Below are 25,548 nucleotides of genomic sequence, written 5' to 3'. Positions count from 1 at the left end.
AGCCAGCCCTCTGAGGTATGCACGCTCAGCTTACTCTCCTTGCCTTACGAGAGCTGTGTACTAAGGATTGCTGATATTCTGGAAACGTTACTCTCACAGTTCTGCTAATGGTGACTGCCTCACTCCCCTGCACTGTATGCAAATAACACAGCCATGCCCACTTCATCATGCTTTTCTTCCTCTGTTCACCACTGCAGCATCCAAATGTCTCGTAAGTATCAGTGAATTTGTCTGCGCCACGGGAGGAGATTATTGCTGCACTTGTTTTACAGATGGAGAAACAGAAACACACACACACGTTCCTGGCATCACACTGGGGGATGAACTGTACAGTCAGGATTAGAGCTCAAGACCTCCAAAACGTGCTGCCATATGCTCAGAGAACTGGAGAGGAAACAACTGAAATTATAAACACTGAACAATTCTGCTTCCAGTGCATCTGGAGTACAAAAGCCAGGCAGACATTCATGGGCCCCTGCTGCCAATCCATGGCCCATGAAGAGGATCTGGTTTGCCAGAACATCTCACATCTACAGCCCAGCTTTAACCTCTCCAGTGCCGAGGACTGTGCACAATCCCAGCTGGACACTACGGCATTCAGTGGGTCCTGCTGACTGCCCCTGTGCCGGAACTGCCTCGTGCCCTTCTGGCAGTGACAGCCAGGACCGACTCTGCATGCGAGCCAAGAGCTCCTCACACACCGAGCGGGCTCCTGGCACAGCCTGCATCTGGCACGTCACTGCTGCTTAGCCAGGCAGCCACGGCTGCACAGGTGGGGACCAGCTCGCCCACAAACAAACCTTTTATCTCCCTTTCCACAGCAGATCACAGAGGGGCTAAGCAACTACCCTCCCCTTAGCTGACGGACACGAGTCAGAAAGCACCTGCAGGCACAAGGACATGGATCTGTTTTCTCTCCCACAGTAAAATGCCATCAATTCAACTTTTACAACTTGGTTTTGTCAAAATTTAGATTAAATATTTAAGTCTAAGACACTCTAATCTCCTGCCTCGTTTCTTTGCAAGACTCTCCCCTACAGGTTTCACCAATGCTTAATTTAAAATTCAAACAGCGCTTAATTTGAAACTGTATCTCCTCTAGCAGATCTTTCCTTTTGATGTTGTAAGGATCTCGACAGGAACACAATAATGACTGTATAGATAGCTAACAAAACTGAACGTCTAGAGCTTCACATTTACCACAATGTGTTTTCTATTAATTTCAGGTTCAAAGACTACTATACGAAAATGCACTATTTAGAAGTTCCAGCACTCATCAAAAAAATAGAAGGGACCAGAAATCTGCATTATTCTATTATTCTCTTAATATCTTTCAGTGCTGACCTTTGAAGTCAAGCTTGGATCCCACTTTGGCAAGTGGGACAAGAATGCTGTAATGTCTCAACGTAGTTTATAGCCCTTGAATTATTTTACCCATATCATCTGCTCAGATTGTTGCTTTACACTGTGAAAAACAATACTGCTAATCAAGGTCTGTAACACAACACATACAGTGCAAGAAGCAGACTGAGACTGCGTATATAACCACAAATACAGCATTCCACATCTTTTGAGTGTCTTAATTATGTGGCCTAAAAAGTAAAACATTACTTTTTATTTTTATTTCTCAAATGAAAATGACAAATACATTTCTTGAATATATGAATTTGCATGAAAGTGTTATAACCCAACATGTCAGCACAGCTTTAAACAATGGAAAAAAGTCCTTTTTTGCCATGCACTTGATACAGGAGGTTAGGACCTGCATCCAGGGTGAGGTTATCTGGAGCTTAGTTTTCTATACTATCTCCTCTGGAGTGCTCATTCAGATATTATCCTAGACTGGTAAGAAGTTGTTTGATACCCATGAGAGAACTACAAATTATTTATTCTTCTTTTCTCTTAAAGCAATGGTGTAAATCAATCCTTAGAGCTGGAGTTATCATCATAATCTTGATTTTTTGAAAAAAAAAAAAAAAAAAAAAAGTAACAACACAAAGAGTGTGTTAGGCAGTTTAAATATGGGGATCATCTAATAATGCTGGAGTTTATCAGCTTGCTAGAACGTAATTAACATTTAAAATGGTGATCTCCAAAACAACAAACCTTCTTGAACTGTTTTTGTTTTAGTTTTAACTGTCTTCAAAAAGAGCCGTCAAACTTGGCTCTTCCAACACTGCATTTGCCAAGGTGGCTATAGTTAAAACAGTTGTTGTTTGATTTCCTATATCTTTTGGGCGGGGATTCCATTTTTTTTTCTCCGCCCCCCTTGCCCCCAAGACTGGCTGGCCAAAACTGTGTTATTAAAGAACCTCTCTGTGAAGCTCCCAGCTCAGTTCCAACATGTTTTTCTGCAGTGTACCACTGCAGGCTACGCTCCTCTCTGAAAAGGGTTCTGTACATATTTACAAGCACCAGCACAGGTGAGCCCTCAGGCTCCTCGCTGTCTGCACAGCAGCTACACACTTATCAGCCAGCAAAGCCTCTGAAGATTGCAGGGCACGATTTCACTAAGGGAATAAAACCAAAAATATCTTTTTAAGAAAGAGTCAAATATGTCATTTTTCATACTCTCACTCAAGCTGCATTAGCTTAAACAAGTTACCATGGATCAGATGAAACCCCGTAACCGCATTTCACTTCCCTTGTAAAAGAAGACAACCAGTCCCCTCTGAGCTCAGGGGATTAGCATCACCTCACCTTTGCTGCGGATGAAAGCGAGCACACAGACTCACCAGAGTTCAGCTGACTTGCTGTAACTTGCTGGCCTGCAGCAGCAAGCAAGGCTCTAAGCCATAGCTACACTCATTCAAAACAACAAACAACATTACTACGTTTATGGTCTTGAAAACAAAAATTGCAGATCAAATGAAGCCATATAAAATTTGTAATATCGTCCTAATGAAATGATTGCTGGAAGCTTTAGCCTCTGCAAATTCTGAGGACTATACAAGTTCAGAAGAAGTTTATTATAATGTTTACAGATTTTAGTTTTGGAAGAATATATTGGCATTTTTGCCAACTATTTTATGGTTTTATTAGTTTATAAGATGTCAAAAGGCAAAAAAGGTCTTCATGTTTCTCATCCAACATACAGAGAACACATGGGCACTTCATGCATAATACTACAGACAATGTCTAACAATTAATATAAGTAGTTGTTTCCTGGGTATCACACTAATAATAGTAGTTTTCCTGAAAAGAAATCTAGTTTTTATGTCAGTGGCTTTTAAAAAACTGCATTCCATATTTAAGAAGTCCAGACAGAAACAGCTCCTAATCCTTAAATGCTAACAAACATTAAAAAAGAAATCAAAAATTGCTTTTAAGAAATGAGTACACCCTAAAGCTGATTAAATCACTGTTTCTTTGCAAATACTCTATCTCACCAGGCTGTTCTCCTTCCACGCTTCTGGGAATTTTGGTCTTTGCTTCTCTCTAGACACCAAGACTTGCATATCTTCAAAAGTAGGATGGTTTCCGACTTCAGTCTGGAAAGCCATCTGGTACTCTGGCACAGATTCCCCTGTTAGCAAAAGAAAGAAAGGGGGGAAAAATCAATCAGATTCAAAGGCAGAGCAAAGGCTTTCAGGTGATGAAAGGTACCAACAAAATTGCTGTCTATCGAGACATTCCCCACTTTCTCCACAAAAAATTCTAAATTAACTGCAAATGAATTATGTGCTGTTCAGCACATATCCTTTCCAAGGATAACATCCTCAAACTTTGCTGGCTGAGTGGCACATTCAGAACGTCTTGGATCCTGAGGATGACACCAACTTTCCATGAAACACCACTAACTGATTATATTCATGAACTTATTCGTGAAGAAGCCCAGCAAGATTACCAGCCCCTGCCCATAAAGTGCAGCTGTTTGACTACAGAAAGAATGCTGCATTTTAGATTTGTTCTATATGCTGTAGCTTGCGAAGAAGATGGTGGGTGTGGCACAACCTCATGTGCTAAATTTTAAAAGTCTATTTCCTTTTGTTTTATGTTACAGGTTTGGAAGATTTCCCTGCATTTTCAATGTCACTATCATAAATAAAAGTACAAATTACTAAAGGCTACATTAAATCACACTATTTTCCCATACATTCTTTCATGGGGAAAGTCTGAAAAACACTTTTATCTGTTCTAACAACTAGAAGCACTGCCTTTCCCACCAGATTAACTCTCAATGTATTTAAGCTCTGGACAATAACAATAATGCTCAAATTGCCCTTACCATGAGGCCTGCAAACTGCCTGAACAGGTAATTTCAAGTCTCTCAGCAGGAACCGTGTCTCACCCTCAAACACTGTGCTGACAACCACCACCGCGAACACTAGATGGCACCGACTTAATGGCAGAAGCAACCGAGAAAATTAATTCCCCTCTTCACTTTCAAAAGCTCTGGATAAGGAGTAGCTTTGGTTACTGGTACTGCTTTCTACTTTTAAAAAAGCTTTCCCCAGCTTTTTTAGTTACCTGGGAAGAGGTCTGTACATCTCATAAATATCTCCCAGTAGATGAGGCCTAGAGCATACATGTCCACTTGTTTCAAAGCAGATTCACAGTCCCTCAAGTTCACTGCTCCTTCAAGCACTTCTGGGGCCATATAGCGGATCGTGCCGACCTGAGGAAACATAAAATCAAAGCTTCACATCAGGAAGTAACTGCCAAATTCAATTTATTGTGTAGATTTATTTTTTAATACCCTATTTTGTTCGGTGTTTTCTACAGTTATGGAAAATGCAGTTCTCTTCTAATCCATGTCCTCAGCTTCTAGACTCTTACTAGCAGCCTAGTCATAACAAAACCCTTGCCCTACTTTGTCACTTTTTTGTATGTACCAGAACAAAATAACTTTGTCCCTTACTTAATGTTCTCAGAAATGTTTTTTTCTGCCCTGTAATTACTCTGTTAAACGTCAAGGTATGTATCATAACGGAAGAGCGTGCTACTGAAGATTAAACTTGTTCTCTTTTTCCTGAACTCTCACTAGGGCTCTACCCTACATCTTCCATAGTCAAAGGTTATTAACAGCCTTGTAAGAGTCTATTAATTTTCAGTAGGATATATGTCAGTTAGATTAGAGCACTCACCAGTACTAGTACAAGAGTGTTTTGCCACAGGACTGCTCCCTACCCCAACATTTCAATAGCACTTTCCCTGTTTCTTTGTTCAGTAAGGGGAGATCTAAAAAGAGCACCTGTGCACTATGTACTGTCAATTTAGCACTTGCTTTCTAAGGGAAGGTGATTAGCACTGCAAAACATATTCTTTTGAATGAAATGTAAAGGTTTTCTGTAAAAGCACATACAAATTTACTGAACCATTAGGGACTTTCATTCTGTTTAAAATAGCCTTGCTGTAATTCCATAGTCTGTATTGGATGTCAAGTATATTTATGCTTATACAAAAACAAAACAACAACAAAAAACTCCCCCACTCTCTGAGTCACAGCAACATAAAAAGGAAAGCTTAAGAAATCAGTTTCTTCTTTGTGCCTAGAATCCATTATGACCCACTCCTAATAGATGTTTTTCCAATCTGTTCCTTAAATTCATAAAATGATGCAAATTCTATATAGCCTTCCTTAGCAGTCCATTCCAGACCCTGGCTGCCTTCTACAGATTAGAAAGGTCTCCTGGTAACTAACCTGAATTTTCCCTCCTGCAATATAATCCCATTATCTCTTGTCCTGAATGCAAACAGTTTATTCCTTTCCCTTTGCAGCAGCTGTTTACATACTTCAAGACCTGTCTCTGTCTTCCCTCAACAACGCTCATTCTTTTATCTTTTCCCACAAGGTGCTTTTTCAAGCACTCCCTGGTTTTTTTGACCCTGTTCTTTCTCAGCTGGTCCTTGACTTTCTACATGTACTCACTCAAACACAGATGTATCCATTTGAAGTCCAGAAAATTGCAGATGACACCCAGAGAAATTGGTGTAGGATGTTGAATGTGGTATTGTCACCATTTTGGAAAAATTAACACCAAAATCTCCAAAGGATGTTTGGTCTTCAGTTAACGCTTGCAGTACAAGACTGAAGGGACCTGTACCACACCATTGCAAAGAACATGGCAACCAAATCTACCTTATGTCTTCTTGTATCTCACACAGAAACTTCAGTCTCCAGGGTTGCCAACAGCCTTTCAAAATGCTACGTTTGTCTCAGTGTTTTGAGAATAAAACCAGCTTCTTCCCATGGAGATTTCAGTCACTTCTCACACCTACACTGCAGCAATTCCCCCTTACAGAAATTGAACCACCTGAACATTCACCTCGCAGCAACAGAAATAACTCTTTCTCAGTGTTACTTCCACACTAATTTGCTCTCCTTTATGCACGGGTTTATCCTCATTTATACTTACCTCACTAATGGCTGCATTATCTTCCTCACCTGGTCGTACCAGTCTGTTTCCAGTTAACTTCATTGAGAGTCCAAAATCACTAATTACACATGTTCCATCATTCTTTACCAGGACATTGCGGCTGTTCAAGTCACGATGGGATATCGCAGGTTTGTAATGGTCTATTTGGACACATGAAAGTGCTCGTTACTATTTGAGCAAATCTACTGTTTGGCAAAATGAGAGAACCAGATGATGTCTGTTCAGCTATTATAAACTGAGAATCATCTTTTAGAAAGCTAACATTTTGGCTTCTTTACAATGAGCTCCAGAGTATGCAATCTGTAGAAAACTGACTGGCATTCAGAGTTTCACCATACCTACATAACATATTAGGCTACTGCTATATACAGTTCTAGTGTTTGCTGATGATCTTCTTTCCAAGGGATATTTTAGAATTATTTTGGCAGTGGAGACACTGTGTACAGATCTGCTGCCACAGCCCTAAAAGCCATTTCAAATACTCTCTCTCATATCCACATTCCTGTGTCAAATAGGGCACCAGCTACTTAGGTTAGGATTGGAATTGGCATTGGTACCTATTCAGAAGATATGTAGACAATATTATTCCTGAACAGAGTCTGAACACGTTCACCTTGCGTGGGATCTGATCTTTTCCAAAGAATAATCTCAGTTGTTCCTAGTTTATATGCAATTTAATTTGTTAGTAATGCAGCCAGCACTATAGAACTCATTTTAGTGTGGAATTCATTCTACTCCATGAGTTCCTTCCTAGCATTCACAGCCTATGGCTGTCTCTTCTTTCTGATGGAAGGCTTACACATTTTTTGGCTGCTAATGGACACACGTGTCTGCACATTTTGAAATGATGGAGTTAAGATGATAGCTGCAGTTTCAATGTCAACATAGGAATACTGATTCGGGTATTTTCAGGCTTGCACTTCTAGCAGCATCTTTAGTTGTCATTCTTTGCTAGAGCTGACGCTAAACATTTGAGATACATAGTTTGGAATTTTAATCCAAACACTAGCACCTTAATGTAGATTCAGTGAAACCATCCTTTTATTTACTGCCAAAAAGCTTCAGTGCCAGGCCATATTCTGTAGCCTGATACATCACAGATCTCAGAATCTCTGCTTTATAATCATGATACTTCAGCTGCTGAAATGTTGGCTGAGGCATGCAAGCAGATACAAAGATACTAATCAATACACTGTCACATCCAGCACTCTAATAAAACACCAGAAGTCCAGCATATCGTTTGTACACAGCAAAGGCTAGAGCCAAACCCTTAGACAATAATCAAGACATGATAAATAAAACTTCAGTGGAGTTAAAAGATATAATTATTTCTCCTTGTGTATACTGTTCACATACAAACTAAAAATTGCTTTGGTGATCTGTGTCTGAACTGCAAAAACAAACGCAACACCCCATCTGTTTGCCCTCTGCTAGACAGCCAGCCACTGCTTCAGGTCTTCAGTAATCTGTTGCCATGATACAGCAGCACTGCACAGCTCTGCCTCCTCCTCTTGCCTCTCTCTGGGGCTCTCCTAGCTCTCACTCCGTGTTTTCACAGCAGCATCACAGCCAGAGCCCACGACGTGGGGTTGTTCAGAAGGAAAGAACATACCAGTAGTTCTGAGCAATCTCTACTGGCATTCATCATTTCCTACTCTCTGTACTGTCACAGAGGAAAAAAGAAAGGCAGGAATCTACTCCATGATAGAAATTAGAGTATCTATCTTGAAGATCTTGGAATGCCTTCCTGGCCTTACCTCCTCGAGGCAGCTCCGTGTGCAGGTACGCCAGGCCCCGAGTTATGGAGTGTGCCAAGCGACAAGAGCTCACCCAGTCACTCGTGTGGAGACTCAGGTATTTGCACAGAGAACCCTAAAAAAAACCCAACCAAAAACAAAACAACAAACATGGATTAAAATCATTGTCCAGCTGAATAACTTCAAATCTTTAAAAAAGTCAGTTTTATCCATTACTCTTGAAAGGTATAAATCTTCAACTGCTTCTGTGTTTACTGACATATTCTAAAACCCATGACTGGACCAAAGTTGCACTGAGTTCTAGTGCTGCCATTTGGTTTATCTAAAGTGGAATAGAAATTGTATCACAAAATAACAGGGACTGCCTTAGAAATAATGATATTAATTATAAACATCTTGTTGCAGAACAGAAGAAAGGTAACTAACTGCAGACATAACAGCCTGGGTTATGTGGGCTTTACACCCACATACATATGTGGACACTTACAGAATACTCAACATCTCTCACTGGCACAGCTAGAATCTATTTATGTATCAAAACAAAAAAAACCCTAAGGTAACTCAGAGTAGGAGTGACCGAAGAAACAGTGCACGTGGAATCTCTTCTAGAAAGAGAAGTTACATATGTAAAATGGGGGATTTTACAGTCGTTAGTTGGGAAATCTCCAAGAAAACTAGAAGGAAAGGTGTGAATTAGAATACTGAGATATTCTGGAGTCTGAGACTGCAATCCAAAACAAGAGCCAGACCCTGCAAACTACAACTTTGAGCAGTTCTTATGCACAATCCCCAGTGACAATATACTTCTAACAGAGGCCACAGGACTGTTGTCATGGTGTGACTGGGAAATACTCACTGAATAACGATCTCAAACCAGCTTCAGAGCCTGTTAGCCACCAGATAATTTTTAAGCCAGCTGAGGGCTGTGATTTTATGCTTTTAGTTCAGTTCAATACCAATGACAATCAGGAAAATTTTAGTCAAGATTTAGAGAGAGATATATTTGTAATTAAGATTATCTTATCAAAGTCATGAGTTACATGTCAAAATGGGGACATTTGTTCTGATTCTAACTACTGATAAAATCGATGCTTTTAACACTCAAAAGATTCCACCGTGTTTTACAACTTTTCTGTTGTTCTAAAAGGACATGAGTGTCTGACTATTGGGGCAACAATTCTGTGGCTATTACCTATTTCCCACTATGTCATCCCTCTCAGCTTTCTTTTTCGCCTACCACACCTCAGAGTACCATCAGAACAGCCTGTTGATTGATAAATACACCTATCTTTCCTTTTATTACTTGCTTGCCTACTTCCTTTGGTCTGAAGGCATGTTTGGATAATGATGCAATCTGGGTCAAACCCATCTGCCTTGCTTTCACCAAGGCAACATCCAGAACAATTTTCTGTGTGAAAACGTTCTGGTTTTTCTGTCCTTATTTCCAAGAAGGAAAGTATTTTGAGGGGGAATGATGTTTTGGGTGGGGAATATTTCACCTGCACATCTTGTATTGGTTAGTCCTTTTTGAAATCAGATTTATGGTTCCAGTTTGAACACTGCAATTCCCTTTTAGTAAGGCTATCACAGCAGGCTTCCTTCTCTGCTGTTAACTCCACATACAGCAGAACATCTGCTCCCTGAATTAAGGATCACACTGTGCATTAATTACACCTGCTGTGCACTTTTTCCAATGACTTCTAAACAACCAGTGGATTGATTTTAGACTAATCTTGCTGTTCTTAATACCATATTGAGAAAGAATCTGATAATATGATGTCATAAGCCTCATCTGTGCATTTAATCAGATCCTGTTTATATAAGCAACAAGACACCATTTTTACATTTCAGCTAAAAACCCTTTTGTTCAAGAAAACAGCAAAACCAGGTCACCTGTGAAGGCAGTTATCCTCCACCCTCCCAAGAGCAGAATATTCACTTGATTTCATTAAACTCAATTACTTGAAAATTAGCCTGTTATGCCCGAGCTGATGTGCTTTGCCACTGTCCATCTGGTATGGGCACAACTGACCTTTCTTATGGTCATTTCTAGTCTCTCTGATCTCCTCAGATGCCTGTCTCTTACAAGCTGACATGATCAAGTGTGTTCTCACTTAAAGGTTTCAGTTAAGATACTCTTTACATGTTTATGCTATGCTGCCTTACATTTGTATATAATATATATATGCGCATGTAAATACACATCCATATTTCGGTATGTATTTAAATGTATTCATTTAATTTTCAACACAAGTTCAGAGGCTAAAAAACCCCTAAGACAGGCCATCATTACTGGTACTTATCACTGTTCTGCTCCTTTTTGCTACTTAAGTAGGCAGCTTTTGTCCTGCTGTTGCCATAACAGAGCAGGCTTCAGCCATCACCTTTACACCCTGGAGGAAATTCAATAGGACTTGGCTTACTTGAGAGCAAAAAGCTCATTAAAAAAATGATTTACTGAATAACTACAGTTTTTTCCCATATAAAGGCAAAAAAGCCCCAAGATAAATCGTGAAACATAATTTTTTGTGTTTTCATATACATAACCCCTATATACATTACATTTTATGGTTTATACTGTGTGTTTTCAAAATGTTTTTGTTTCTGTGTACACACACACACACACAGCATTAGGAACTCAATGAATTTGAGGGATGTAAGCATTCAGTTAGCTAAGGAGATTTGAAGATAATGGTTCTGGAAAGGGAGGCTGCCTTCTTTCTGTAGTCCTACACCATCAGTATATGGTACAAAAAATAAATAAGTACGCCACAGAAAGCTTTACAGAAGGTAACAGAATAAAAAGGTAACATGATTTATGGTACCATAAACTAGTCTGACAAAAATACTGGATCTATTATATTTCTCTGTAAAAAACCCCCGCTATTAACAGTTACTGAGGTCATTAACTGCCATAAGAGAGATAAAATGTTTTAATACTAAAAAGTTTTAAATTTATTAAATTATTTCTAAGTAAAAACAACTCTTCAAATTCTGTCCTTGAGTATGGACGGAATTGACTAAAAAAAACCTGCACCATAACCAAGATCAGCTAAGAATTTTTAAGACTACGTTTGGTAGCACTAACTGAGAAATCTTAAAGAGTATTACAGTAAACTACAAAAAGGTTCATTAAAATTGTAATTTATATGGATTATTTTTACATTACTGTACAAGAAACAGCAGCGAAGAGCACCGACAAAAACTAAAGTACATCCTTTTTTATGTGGCTATTCTTAGGATTCTAAACCAAGCCAATTGATTCCTCTGCAGCACTTACATTGGGGTAATATTCCATCACCAATAAATATTCCATGCGGCCGTCGGCAGTGAATCTCTCATCCCCCACAATGAAGCGGGCGATGTTGTCGTGTTCCATCAGCGGAATCCTGTAAATGTTCCTCTCATTGACAAAGTTCTGACGATTAGCAAAAGAAAATACTTTGACAGCAACTGGACGTTCATCCAGGGAACCTTTGTACACTGCTCCATATCGTCCCCGGCCAATCAACTGCAAAAAAGTCAATAATTAGTTCACTAAATAATAGAAGAAGACAAAACCCCAAGTTTTCACTCTACAAAAACTGTATGCCAACTTTTATACTGACTTATGCTATAAAAATACTGAAGACAGTAAATATTTCGTAGTGAAAACCAGAATTAGAATGCTGTCATAAAAGCTATTTTGGAGCTGGAAACCTCAGCCCAGGCCAATGTAGGTCTTACTAAATTGATCTATGGTCAGAATATCCAGTAAATATATAATAAACAATCTATTCAGCACTTTTATATATAGAATCAATAAAATACATGTCTATTGGGATGCTAATTCTTTTATTAAAGCTTTGCCTACTAAACATTTATAGCTTTTATGTGATCAATTTTATTTCACTCCAGAGATCACAGACATCGAGGTAAACATTTTAGGTTTAGGACAGGTTATAAGCTGTACCTTTTAGGTTAGTAATAACAAAATACTCATTTATACTGTAAAATAGATACCAAAAGAGGTAAACAGGTTTCAACAGAAGGAAACAATTAATTCCTGACTACCTGTGAATCTTTATTCTAGCCCCCACTATGCTAGACAGTCTTCACAGAATGGCCTTTCCCATCTCCATGGCAACTGAAGAAGAAAGATGCAATCTCTGCTCTAAACCAAAATGCAGGACCACCTTCAGGAAAAGTCCTAATTTCTAAAGCTCAAAAGATTTTAACTACATAAGAATTTAAGCACCTATTTAATTAAAATGATTTTCAGGAATACCTATACATGGAACTGTAAGGATTTCATGAACCATCTTGCTACTTTTTAAATTTAAACACTTTTTAAATACTACTTGCAAATGGAGGAGGAACAGAAAACAGAACAGATAACAGAAGTAGTGTTTCTAAAAATTATAACATTGTCTAATAGGAAGGTTTTCAACCACGAAGTATTATTTAAGGGAGAGACTTTTCATTTCTCAGTCCTTTCATGTCAGCGGATTGCAAAGCAGCAGCAAGTCACTTCCAGGTACAAACCTGGAACATCTTCTACCCACGGAGAGTCAAAAGGTAAGCACAGATTAAGACATTAGTCCTGCAACACCCTGTGATGGGGGTGGGGGGGGGGTGAGGAGTCAGCTCCTTCAGATACAAGAAGCAGGACAGAAGACCCCACAGCAGATCTCTCTACCAGCACAGTCACTGCTTTCTCCAAGACTGCATATCAAGTAAGAGTAATCTCATCTGGGGCTTTGCACACTTCTACAACACACATCGTTAAACTCTTGTAAACTCTGCCTCAAATACTTTTTTGCTGGCAGAAGGCACCTGAGATTCTTAGCTAATTAGTCTGCTGTCACCATTAGCACAGCCCACGCTGCATGCCTGCAGTCTGCATCTCTAGGTGTGGTTTCTCCTGGGAAAAAGAAGAAAGTACCACACTCTGCATCTCAGTCATTCTACTCATTTATTTCTGGCTGGAAGTTTTTTAAAATTCCATACGTTCTATCACTCATTCCAACTGGAAGCACAGCATTTTGCAGTTGTGTGATGATACATCTAACACCAAGCTGAGCAGAGAGTTCTGGTTGGCCTCCAGTTGCCATGGAGATAGCTAATACCCCACAGTGAAGAATGACTATACATAAATGCACCACTACTGAAAAATACTGCCCTATCTACAGTACATTCGGTATTCCAATAATGTTACTAACAAATTCCAAACGACTACAGCATGGTACTGTACTTAGAGTAAGTGGTGTCAATCAAAAAGATGGATCTTTTGATGCAATGCTGAAATACGTTCTAATTTCCTCCACTACCTCCCAGTGTTTGTTCTTGAGGCAGAATATGTTCTGCCTAATTCCAACAATATTACTAACAAAATCAGACAAAATAATGTAACTGCAGTTAACCCTTTCTTTTTATTTCTTTCTGTGAAGAAAACATTACAGGAGTAGTGATACATTCATTTCTGTAACTATACCTGGAAGACGATATAACCAAAAGTGTTATATTGAACAAAAATGAAGATTAAAAACCGCGTTGAACATTTACCTCCAACAACTTTAGATTATCCAGATCCAATGAGGGCTCTGATGCTGCTGCCTCCATCATGTTCATACTGTGCAAACCTTGTTTACGATCTCCTGGGGAAGAGGGTGAGGAGGAAATCAGATAGTTTCCTTTCAATGACATGCTCCGAGTGAAAACAATACAACTTACCTGGGACTTGGCAGAAATACATATTGTAGCAGGGACATAACAAGTACTACATATACTACAGATATCTGCTACACCAAAAGTCCCTGGTAATAACTATAAAGCACGTTCACCATCTCACTTGAGCTGTGTTGAGCAGATGGTTTGTGGAAGAAAAATGGGTCCCAAAATGCCAGCTTGGACAAATCATAAATCCCTCTGAACTGTTACGAAAGGGATATCACCATAAAGTGTCAGAGATGAGAAAGGGGAGCATTATCTACAAGCATATAATAGGGACTGGGGAGAACAGAAGACATAAGTGGAACTTTGAGAAAGAGCCAAAAGAACAAGCGAAAAACACAAAATCAGAAAGATTGTCAATTCCTACCTGCAAGCATCCTGTATCCAAAGAACAGGGCAACAATCAAAACAGCCAGTACAGACACAGACGCCAGGGCAATAACAATGGTCTCATCTCGATGAAAAGAATGAGAGGAATCTGAAAGCAATCAAGATGAGGACTCTTTAATTGTAAATTTGAAATAATCAACACTAGAAACATGTAATTGTTATTACAACAATGGGGGGGGGGGGAATGTACACTGGCTTGTAAGACAACGCAGTAAACTGTTTTTCCTCTCAAAATCTAGGGATGGCAAAAGAGCTGATCAAACACAGCTGAGCACATTCATCAACAGCTTTTCCCAAACTTCCCTTGCCCTGTATAGAGAGGCATTGACAGCAGAAAATGAATTTTGAGCTGGCAAAGTTCAGCCCAGCCATACAAAGCCAAGTAAATACAGCCCTGCTCTACTATCTGTGCCTTAATCCAGTTTCCTGGTATGAATCAAGTTTGTAACCTTTACAAGGCTTTTTTAATTGTTTTTCCCAGGATGAAAATCTCAAAAGAGTTTGCTAATTGTGCTGCAAATGTGATGAATACTGAATGTTTTGCATTCAAATATATACAACATACATAAGTCCACTTATGCAAATATTTCAAAATACTTTGGGGCTTTGATTTATGTCAGTGCTCAGCTAATTTTTGGCATAATTCTCATTCCTCAATTCACAAAAATACAGAGGTATCTCCACTGACTGTAGCAGAGTATCAGAAAACCTGAAAAAAAACCCACTCAACAACATTACATAACTGGCTTTATTGAGCCTTTTTTTGAAATAGCATTTGATTTTTTGTCAAAATTTCAGTATCTTGTTTTTTCAGTGCTGGAGTTTTTGGGGGTTTGGGGTTTTTTTCCCCCTCAGTGGGGAAAAAAGATTTCATGAAAAGATTTGTTAGCGAGTGTTTTTAACAGCGAGCTTAACGCTTCCCTGTGTCAGACCCCAGTCTTGCTTTCTGAAGGCATAAAAAAATCCAGCCCCTTTAATACAACAATTTATTAGTGCAGATACTCTTCTGATGTCAGAATCACTGGAATGTGGCACTACAAGACCTCATTTACTTTGGCTTCCAAACCGAGTTTGGGAACTATGTTTAAACTTGTCTTATATATTGCAAAAAGTACTCCTTAAAAGACTGTAATGAGACCTAACTATGCTAAAACCACAAAATACAAAGTGCACACAAGACTTAAACATTGGATAAATTTTTAGGTGAGACTGAAATACAATTTATCCCAGTCTACACTAACTGAATAAACTGGTAAATTCCCTTTTCTTGTATTGCATTTAAGAGAAATTAAACACGATTCACTTATTCAAACTCCCAGTGTGGACAGACACAAGAGAACTAGATAAGAAAAGAAAGCAAATTTAAAAGAAAACAACTTCCATTCTTACATAACCATAACGGTTAGGGAAAATAATAAAAAGCTGGTAAAACAGAATACCAGAGAAACTTTCAGCTGCAATAGAAAAATCATCTATCAAAAAAACCACGTAGCTCATATCTGATACACCAATTTAAATAAGAGGAGCTTGTGATAATCACAACAGCATCAAATTTAAATTTGTTCTGTCAAAAGAAATACCATCACTACTGGTTTTGGTTCCATAAGAAAGTGAGTTATCGCCACAGTGCACTGTAATGTGGAATAAGAGCTGCGACTTCCACTGCGAGGAGATTAAAAGATTCACATTACAACTGTCATCTAAATTATAAATTCAAAACATACACATACATATATATTAAAAAACACAACATCATAAAGGAAACTGTTGCATCATGCAAACCTTTGAGAAACACTACACAAATCTAAGAAGCTGAGTAACTGCCAGCAGGGAAATGGTAATTCTGCCTTTCCTATTTTTATGAATGGAATTTACATGTTACTGGGTTATCTTTTAAAATATATATTAAATGTGGCAGGTTTTGCATCAGTTCAAGGCAGTGCCTAGCATGTACTAAGAAGATGCAGGTTGTGAGAGACTGACCTTTCTGCTGTAATCTCAGCTGTATTTCCTCCAGAGTGCAGCCATTTGCAACCTTCCCATTGCCAAGTAACCACTAATCGTTTCCACCACTGTTTGCCAAATGGTATCTGATGCCTAAGTTTGCTTGCTCTGCTTTAGCTTTTGGTACAATCAAAGGGTTAACAGCATGTCTCCATCAGGAGGGCCCTCCTCCATCCTGGAATGGGATTTTGCTGTCCCTCCAGTCCTTGCATAGCCCAGGGCAAGGGTATCCCGAGCAACAGGTTCTTCAGCAGCTCTGGCAGCCTTGGCACACCCCCCTGAGCAGCCTGTGAATGGTGGCTTTATGCAGGCTGAAGAGATACTAGAACATCTCCAGACAAAAATGTTTTGTGCCCATCAGCAGTAGAAAAACACCCAGAGAAAAAGGATCATTGCTTTCTCCTTCCTTGCCCTACCATCCCCTCTGGGGGATGTTTCTCTTTAGCGGGTAGCCGTGTAGCCACCAGGTAACCTCAAAGAACCTCCCTGGCCCCTTCAAGAGAAAAGAATATTTTATTTTTTTTAAGCAGAGTTGTTTCTTAATGAATCTTAGATCGGCTTATCTTGAACTAATTTTCAATTCTTCTAAGTATTTTAAAATAACATCGTCAACATTCCAACAGCCAAGTCAGTCCTACAGTGCGAGTTACTACCGTTGAACAACATCTAGAAATTTAAGAATACAAATTTCTTAGTGAGTGTAAATGAACATCTCAATGGACTTGTAAGATGCAGCTCAAAACAGTATGTGAGTAAAACCCTGCATGTGACAGCCAGTCATTTCCCAGCAAGGACACTTTTACTATCTTTTGCTTATAAATCTACATAAGGAGAAAAGCAGAAAAAAACCCATAATGACAAAAAGCCCAGACAGCTCCAAACCCCCCACAGACGTGTTATTTCTATCCACCCTTTATCTGCTTTGTATGACAATAACTTTTGTAATGTGAGATTATCAATCTTTCTTAAATAGAACAAAAAGGCTAAGTCACTTATCTGCCCAGTTTTAAACACTTCCAAAGCTTAAAAAAACTCTTATTAACTCACTAATTTTATCAATCCATCTTTTTTCTTTGGTTATATGTCACCTTCAGTCTTTTACATCACACTTACTTTTAAACACCTAGATAAGAAATGCTACCAAAGCCAGATAGGATCTCTCAAGGCATTTCAGGGGTTTACATTTCCTCTTTTATCTACTTCTAAGTAATTAATACATATTTTACATGTACATATGCACAAAAGTCATATTTCTCTTGGTATTATTTGGAGATGTATTTTAACTAAGTCACCAAAAGGCACATCACTGTGGGTCAGTAAAAGTAATCACTGACCTTTAAGCAAGGCACTTTTGAAACAAGGATGCAACATCTGTAGAAGTTTCTTTTCACGCTTTCTTCCATGAATTTATAGCCCTGGCTGAAACAACCACGGCTCCTTATGGTTAGAACATTTTATATGAAAGTTTACTTGATACTACATCTCCTATCAATAGCTCCACATGCATGACAGTGCAGAAACAAATTTTTCTGAAGTAAGACTTTCTTCATCTGAAAATGTTAACAATCCCTCCCTCAAATCAGTGGACTCTGCTTTTTTTATTTATAATGCCCAGACACCTGCCATACAACTTCCAGATTTTTTTCATATCATCGTATGAACTCACTCTAAACATAAATAACAACCACTCAAGAATCTCATTTTAGTTTTCAGAATCATTACCAATATTTGAGCATTTCCTTACTGACAAATTCAAACTGAATTAAAAACAAATGGTCCAACAGTGCCTTCAGATCTCACACTGGAAATGCTGGTATCTCAGCATTATTCCTTAATCAATGTCTAGCATAAAAAATCAATGGCATAATGAGCAGATTAGCTCAGACTCTAGAAAATCCAATGATTAAGGAGTCGACTGCAGAGACAAATTCTACCTACCCTTGCACACAGAAGAGCAGAGTTTCCTCAGGTTTACGTTACTGTAACTGAAAGCAAGGTTAGTGTTGCGCTTGTTTCGCTGCTATGTCTACCTGAGGTTTTTATTTCCAACTTAGGCTCCCTGACCTAGTCAAAATCTGCCACAATAAAAAATTAATACCAAGAGAAACCACCGGAAGGCCCAAAACACCTCAAGAGTCAACTTCTTGTCCCAGCTGGATGGGAAAGGAGAGCACCATTCCCAGGGCTACCGACTCTACAAGCAACAGTACAGAGATGCCATTTAGAAGACAACCCAGCACGTACACTCTTCTATCTTGAAACATTTTGCCAGTAATTCTGATATTGGTCAGCATTCTCCTGAAGTCCACCAATTTGCATCACAAAGAAATATCACAGCAAACAGCACAAGCATTTTTTTTCTTTTCTTTTTTTAAATCAGAAAAATAAACAAAACCTGACTCATTAACAGAGACAACCTCTCCTGCTGGCTGGGCAGCAGCTGGTAACCAACAAGCCACCATTCCCAGAAGTGTCCTGACCTCATCATCAACAAAGAGCTAATTTTTGGCCTCCAAAAACCCAAGTACAGCAGGCCTTGTGTATGGAGAGAATTTTGTCAAAGGTACACACAAATAATTGGGAACGTATTTCAGAGCACACCGTGAGGGGGAATGTTTCTAGCACTGGGTTAGATGTGAGTCATCTGCCTGAACCCAGCCCTGCACGTGGGATACTCCCTGCAGGCACTTCTACACATTAGGCATTTCTCTCTCTTTTCTCAGGCATCACTGCCATAATAGTTTCCAAGTACTTATACAGTATCTTTGATAAACTAAGTTTTTTAAATTAAGCCTCTATATTGCCGCACATGGAGATTGTCCAACTGCTGCCTTCCCAGCCTTCCCCAGGAATGACACAGAATGAAGAATACTGACAGCGCTAATGGCATCAGGAAGAACAATGTTTTTCCTTCAAATTAACTTGTCCACTCTAAACACAAGCTTGTAATATTAATAAATGCAAAAGTACTCCAATCTGTGCCAATGCTTGAAAAAGCTTCTTTTATTTCTCTGTAATTTAACTTTCAAAAATTAAAGCCCTTTTTGTATGCTTCCTGTTTCCATACTTTAAAATTAGCATTTATCCTACGATGAAAGAACATTCTGAGAAAACAGACAAAACCAGGTAACAACAGCCAATGGCAAAAGAGTCTGTAAATATACAGAACTCCTTTGGGGGAGCCAGAGAGGGGATGTGTGACTCTTCTAGCTTCCTTTCCCATCAGCAAATACTCTGAAACCTGCAGACAACCATCCCCCCAGTTCCCCCTCACCCCCCATGTATCTTCCCTCCCTGGCTGCTCTGGATAAAGCATCAACTAACCCACCACTACCACTACTGTGTCAGTTTAAGCACGAACGTCCGTACTGCGAAGGTAAAATATTCCAGCCTGGTTGACAAACTGTGAGGAGAACGGGAGCAGTTTCCCTATTTCCTACTTCACTGTTCAGCACGTTGTTGCTCTGATACTATTACTGAAATCAGAATGTATGAAGAGAACGGAAAATGAGGAGAAGGAAGGGTACCCTCCTCCTTATAACAGCTGAAAGCTGTCCAGCGAAGTTCTCTCTACTACAGCTACACCACAGGTTTTACACCGCGATGGCCAAAGAGCTCCACGGGACACCGCAGAGATCACTGCTATGATGAGACGTCTTAAGACAGCCATGAGAAAAGGCAGCAAGTGTTAACCAAGCTGAAAACCTAGGAATCCTAAGGGGAAAAATTTGATTGTGTAATTAAAGGCTGTATCCCAACATAAACACACAAAAGGAGATGGCCTTAAAACTGCAAGCAGTGACATTGTTTCCTTTTAATATTTGAATGTTTGAATATGAAACCTTAGGTTTCAGAATGCTGTTTCAAAGCTATATATTTACATGGTGGTGATCATATAATAAAGGACATTTGCACATAAATTTCCACCAGATCTCTATATTGCTATTAAAGCTTTTTATTCCATCTTCAGAAATCTGCCTACTCTTCATGTAAATGACTCACAGCTGTGTATCTGTCACACAGTAGTAAATAATTCTAGAAAATATATGTGTGTATTTAAGTTTAGAGAAGCATTGTGTAAAAACATTTTAGAGAAACGTACAATTATTCTATATAATTAAAATCAGTTTTAAAAATAATTACCTATGTTCCCACAGAATTTCTGGTAGCTGTGCATCAGAAGCCAACCAGTCTCACAACTGGTATGTACCAAAATACTAATATTTATATAATTTGCCATATCACAAGTAAGTAGCAATGTTAGTCTTGAACAAGCAAGGAAAACACCATCCTTTAACCTTCACAGCACAACAGTTAACATCTGATTTTTCAAAACAACTGCAGCTGTATGGCCTCTGATCAAAGCCAGTAAAATTAAACAGGGACTCAAAGATCTGCCCATACAGATCTGCCCATACAGATCACTTAAAAAAGAAGCAGCGTCTTCACGCCATCCTACAACTATTTCTTTGATGTGATAGATTCAATATGTTCATTGCCAATCTGTTGCAGAAGTTGCTCCTCCATTAAGGAATCTTAATGATACCGAGGATGAGATCAGAAGGATGAGGCAAAGCTTACGGTTCCGTCGCCAACGCAGCGTGGTTGCAGCGTGGGGGCAATGTGGCCTTCAGCTGCAGATGACTGCAAGTATGCTCTGCAGATCACAAAAGAGACCTTTCAAGTGCATTTAACTCAACTTGATTTTAAAGCCACATTGCTTTTCACAGTGGCCCTGCACAACTTCCATGACAGCTGTAAGATCTCGGTCCTTTGAAAAAACATTCAATTAGCAATCTTTTCCAAAGGCCCATAGATCTGTTTATCTGCTTCGTCTACACAAAGCTTATATTAAACACATCCTCAGAATCCTCCACAACGTGTAGAATATGCATCCCTTACTGCATTCTAGCAGCACGTTCCAACCAAACCAAAACGCTTCATCAGGTCTTTTTTTCTGGACAGTAATCAACATTTCTTTTCAAACAACTGACTACTGCCTCATTTCTGAACCACTGTCCTGCAGCAAGAGAGTTCAGTCTTCATCACATTAGAGCAACTGAGAAGAAAGCTTCCAATATAAACACTATACCAAAATGACTCAAACTATTTTATGTAAATCCTAAATTCATTCAGCGTAGAGAAGAAAATGTGAAAGAAAAAAAAAAATCTGATAATTTGTAACAAAAACTATGTTAGTGGCCTAACTATCTAAAAAGATGCCAAAAGATAGTAACTACAAAGATATCATGGGCATAGATCAGACTATCATATAATGCAAGAATCCCATCACATGGCCTTCTACACCAATTTAACTAAAGGCATTTAAACCTACCTTTTAGTCAAGCTGGAACTACAGGGTTGGAATACCTTAAAAGTTATGTTCTACAGACCTTTACAATTAAATCCAGCGGGAGCTATTGCCAGTTTTCCATTAAACCCATGCATTGCTAAGAATGATGAAAAGAAAAAAGATAGCATTTCCTAAACATCTTTATTCCTTAAACATCTTTTTCCAAGATTTGATAGGCGCATTAAAACAACTATTATCCTAATTCTGATTTATGAGCCTGTGCATGAGAAATGTCTCCATCCTTCTGTAAGTACTTGACAATTAACTGATAAAATTAAAATACATGTCCAAATTTTGTAAGAAGTATAAAATGCAAGTATCTGATGCCTATCAACATGACCACCTTCAGTACTGTAACTGAAGTTACGGTAACGAACACTATTTCACATACGAGTTTTGAAGGCACTTGAAGGCACAATGAAGTTTAGCAAGATAACTTCTACGGAAGAGGACTGAGCACTTGGTGCTCATGTAGATGAAAAACACAATGGGAACCGTGTATTTTGTGGGAGATGGTGCAACATTCTTTAGCAGAATAATCCTGCCAAACAATAACCCTAAGGCAACTTTCTTTCATAACTAAAAACAGATGTTTTCCCTGGACTTAAGAGAAATCTCTGGTTTCTAGTCTACTGGCTTGGATGAAACAGAAAATCTGCACTTACTTCCAATCATTCCAATATTTGAAAAAAAGATGCCAACAGTCACCAATATGTTTCCACTTTGCACTTAGCATCATCATATTTGACTGATTTTAACTTTTTATATCAAATCCTATATACTTATTGTCATGAGGTGTCCTTCGTGACACATCTTTTCATGTTTTTCTCCACATCAGGAGAGCTAAAATTTTAATGCATCGCATTAATATATAATTTAATAATCGCATCACTGTGTGGAACCTGGACTGTAAGAAAGCACCAGTCTCTCGTGAGACTGGCAGTAACATCACAAACTGGTAACCACGCATCACAGATCCCATCTGCCTCCTCGGTGAATGCCTGACAACATCATGCAGCTTGGGTTGTAAAATTTATTTCCCAGAGCGTGCTCCAGAGAAATCCTGCTACAGCTAGAAGTCACTCATTCGTGATGGCAGTTTCAGCGGGCAGATCTCTCTTCAAAAACCTGCTGCTGGAAAATGCAATTTGTACTCGAGCTTTGTCTCGAGGAGGAAGGCTCCCTCGCTGTCCCTGCATCAAGGCTGTCTGAGAGGTGGAATCCCTTCCAGCACCTCTGTCCTCCTCTGGTGTACTGGCTACCCCCAAGCACCCAGTCTGGAGCCAGGCTGTGGGGATTAGATTGGCCTTTTTTGTTCATTTTGAATACTGAAGGCTGCGCCGCTACATGAAACTTAAAACTGAAGAATGAGTGGTAATTTATTGGCAGGAAAGTGGGTTATGCAATCCCTACCTGCTCTTTCTTTGATGACAAGATAGGAAGAGGTCAATTAGCAGCTTGCCACATTTGAGCTCTTCTCAAATCTTCCTTCGTGAAGCCTAGCCATGATGATGATGATGACATTTGTACAGAAGGAATTCACAAGTTCATAAAAACCCAACAAAACTTGTTCTGCCTTTTCTTCCGTGAGTTCAGGCATCTTCAGTGTAATTTCTGACACTGCTGAACAGGCCCTTATAATCACGATGTATGTAAAATAAATAGCAATTTAATCACAAAACTCAATTTGGATTATTCTCTCTGAAATTCCCTATATACCAATAAATATTTGATTACTAGAGAGATAAAAGAAATACTTCGCTTCCATAGGCAAACTAGTTTTGAGTACACCTCAACCTTGCCTTCAAGTGTAATGGAAAGCTAATTGGAACACTTAACCACACACTAGGGACATCTTCCATACTGAAATAAAACAGTCAGGAAAATGTTTTTAATAAAAAGGCTGAGAACAGCATTTACATTATGCCCTTATATTAATCTTGGACCAACGGGACTTACTGCTTATCAAACCGAACAGCAACACCAGCTTTACCATAAAGGCACACTTTCAGCTTCTGTAAATCACTGGATCAAAAAATACATGTACTGCAATGGAAAAATGTGAGTACTTTGGACAGCCTCTTTAAAGCTATTTTAAGTTCTTTAAAATTCAACAGGCTCAATGGTTACATATTTCATGTTTATAATGTTCCCAGGCACTAAAAATAGAGCCCAAAAAATTACATCAAAACACTGAAACACGTATTTTTGTGTGGGTAAGCAAACACATAACCCCCCTCATCTTTCAGAAGAGGCAGCTCTGACCCCATGAGCCTGCATATTCCCAGTCTTTGAGAGCGCTGCAGCCCAGGAACACCGGGCACCAGTGGGCCATGCTCCCCTCGCTCCTCCAAAGCCACATCCCCGCCTTGCCAGCTGTTGGCTCAGTGGGAAGGCTGAGCCTACCCCAGGCAGCATGGGATGTCTGGGCCTGTCCCAGCAGGTTCCTGCTGGGTGCAGCCTGGAGGAACGGCGGGTACCTGTTTACGGGCACTGAGGCCGATGCTGCCAGCTCCGCGCTCCCCTCTGGTGTGGGCAGGGACACCGAGCACTCCCATCCTGTCAGGAACCCTGCACACCTCTGACTGAGGTTCAGGAACACTTTTCTCCTGCCAGCCTTAGCAATGGGCAACGGAGAATGAACTGACCTAATGGACGTGACTGTTCATTGTACAGAGTATTGATTTCAAAATCATTTCCCTAAACATGCAGTGAAATCTGAATTATAGAAAAATTTTAATGATCCAGCCTGTTTCAAGTGTAAATCCAAGATCAATACAAACAGGGTGAGAACTAGTTCTGACAAAACCTTTCATTGCACTTTTGGTTTTTGTCCTAGTACTTCAGATCTCATGCCCTAAATCAGCTTAATATTGTAATCCTCAACTGTAATCCTCAAGCGTAGCAAGTATTTTAGTACTAAAACTTAACTTTTCCTTCTTGCTTTAATTCAAGAACGTTTTTTGTACTTCCAGTACAACTCAGTATAGTGTACATTCTCATTTGTAAAAGGGCTTGCAATTTTAGATTTGAAAGCCTGTGCTACCGATCGATCAGTGAGTTAAATCTGTCTGATATGTTAAAAACATTCACAGTTGCTAAAGACTGTGTTTGTCTGGCTAATGCCAATTCAAATAATGCCTGTGGTATTCTGAAAGGTATGCATCTGCTCCAGCTCTTCCTATCGCAGTTTAGGAGAGGGTCTAACATGAAAGTACATGTCCCATCTTCCCATTAATCCTCCCTCATTCTCTCTTATTTTCCCCAGTCATCATCTCCACATGGACATATAGTTTCTGACTTTTACCAGATTCTTTTTCTAGGCCTTCATAAATATTTTAAAAGCCTTCTGTAACTTTAAGATAACAATAATTGCTACAGTTCTCTACCGCGTGTACACGCCAGGGAGCAGAGGAGGGCAGCGGAGCAGCTGAACCTCTTCTGCCTCCCGCTGAAAGCCACCTCTCCTCCACAGCTGAGAGGCTTTGGGAACGGCTACTTCCCTCTATCCTGTCCTTGCTTACATAGAGATTCAGCTGCCTTCTGGGCAGGAAGAATCTCTTTCTCAAAGACACTTCACAGATATGAGATACAGAGATTTGGAGACATCCTCAAGCAGGGAGAAATAAAGGACAGAAAGGGCTGTGGAAACCTGACAAGGCCAACAGAGACGTGAGGAGGTGGCAGCGGCAGGGCCAGCACTCAGCAGGGCAGGAGCTGAAACAGTGAGAATGGCCCAGAGAGGAGAAAGGCTTTAACCTTAGGAGGACCCCAGCAAAATCAATAGTCTCCACTGACACACAGCTTCTGTTTCCAAGGCACCAGCTGGAGTGACCTTCTTCAAACAGAAAACTGCATCTTGTATGAGGGCACACAAGTGCACGTCAGATTTGTGTAAATGTCCCCTTTTTTTTTTTTTCCTAAAGGAAAGAAAAAAATTTCCAGAACTTGA

The 25,548-nt window shown here is 39.5% G+C and overlaps 1 protein-coding gene across 2 annotated transcripts in view; it reads right to left on the bottom strand.

Moving 5' to 3' along the window:
• Positions 1 to 25,548, bottom strand: part of BMPR2 (bone morphogenetic protein receptor type 2) — a 107,371-nt gene that overhangs the window by 12,017 nt on the left and 69,806 nt on the right. For both annotated transcript variants that reach the window (XM_027880141.1, XM_027880142.1), the window contains exons 4-10: positions 14,217 to 14,327; positions 13,682 to 13,773; positions 11,418 to 11,648; positions 8,138 to 8,252; positions 6,360 to 6,520; positions 4,471 to 4,618; positions 3,390 to 3,526 (exon numbers count right to left, since the gene is read on the bottom strand). In XM_027880141.1, the coding sequence (XP_027735942.1) occupies positions 3,390 to 3,526; positions 4,471 to 4,618; positions 6,360 to 6,520; positions 8,138 to 8,252; positions 11,418 to 11,648; positions 13,682 to 13,773; positions 14,217 to 14,327 (995 nt within the window). The remainder of the gene's footprint in view (positions 1 to 3,389; positions 3,527 to 4,470; positions 4,619 to 6,359; positions 6,521 to 8,137; positions 8,253 to 11,417; positions 11,649 to 13,681; positions 13,774 to 14,216; positions 14,328 to 25,548) is intronic.

Source organism: Empidonax traillii, unplaced genomic scaffold (genome assembly GCF_003031625.1).
Source record: "Empidonax traillii isolate 1590-97213 ecotype Southwest subspecies unplaced genomic scaffold, ASM303162v1 scaffold65:size4453928, whole genome shotgun sequence".
In the NCBI taxonomy this organism is placed as follows: domain Eukaryota; kingdom Metazoa; phylum Chordata; class Aves; order Passeriformes; family Tyrannidae; genus Empidonax; species Empidonax traillii.
The sequence above is the reverse complement of the archived record's forward strand: the minus strand, read 5'-3'. Positions and strand labels throughout refer to the sequence as shown.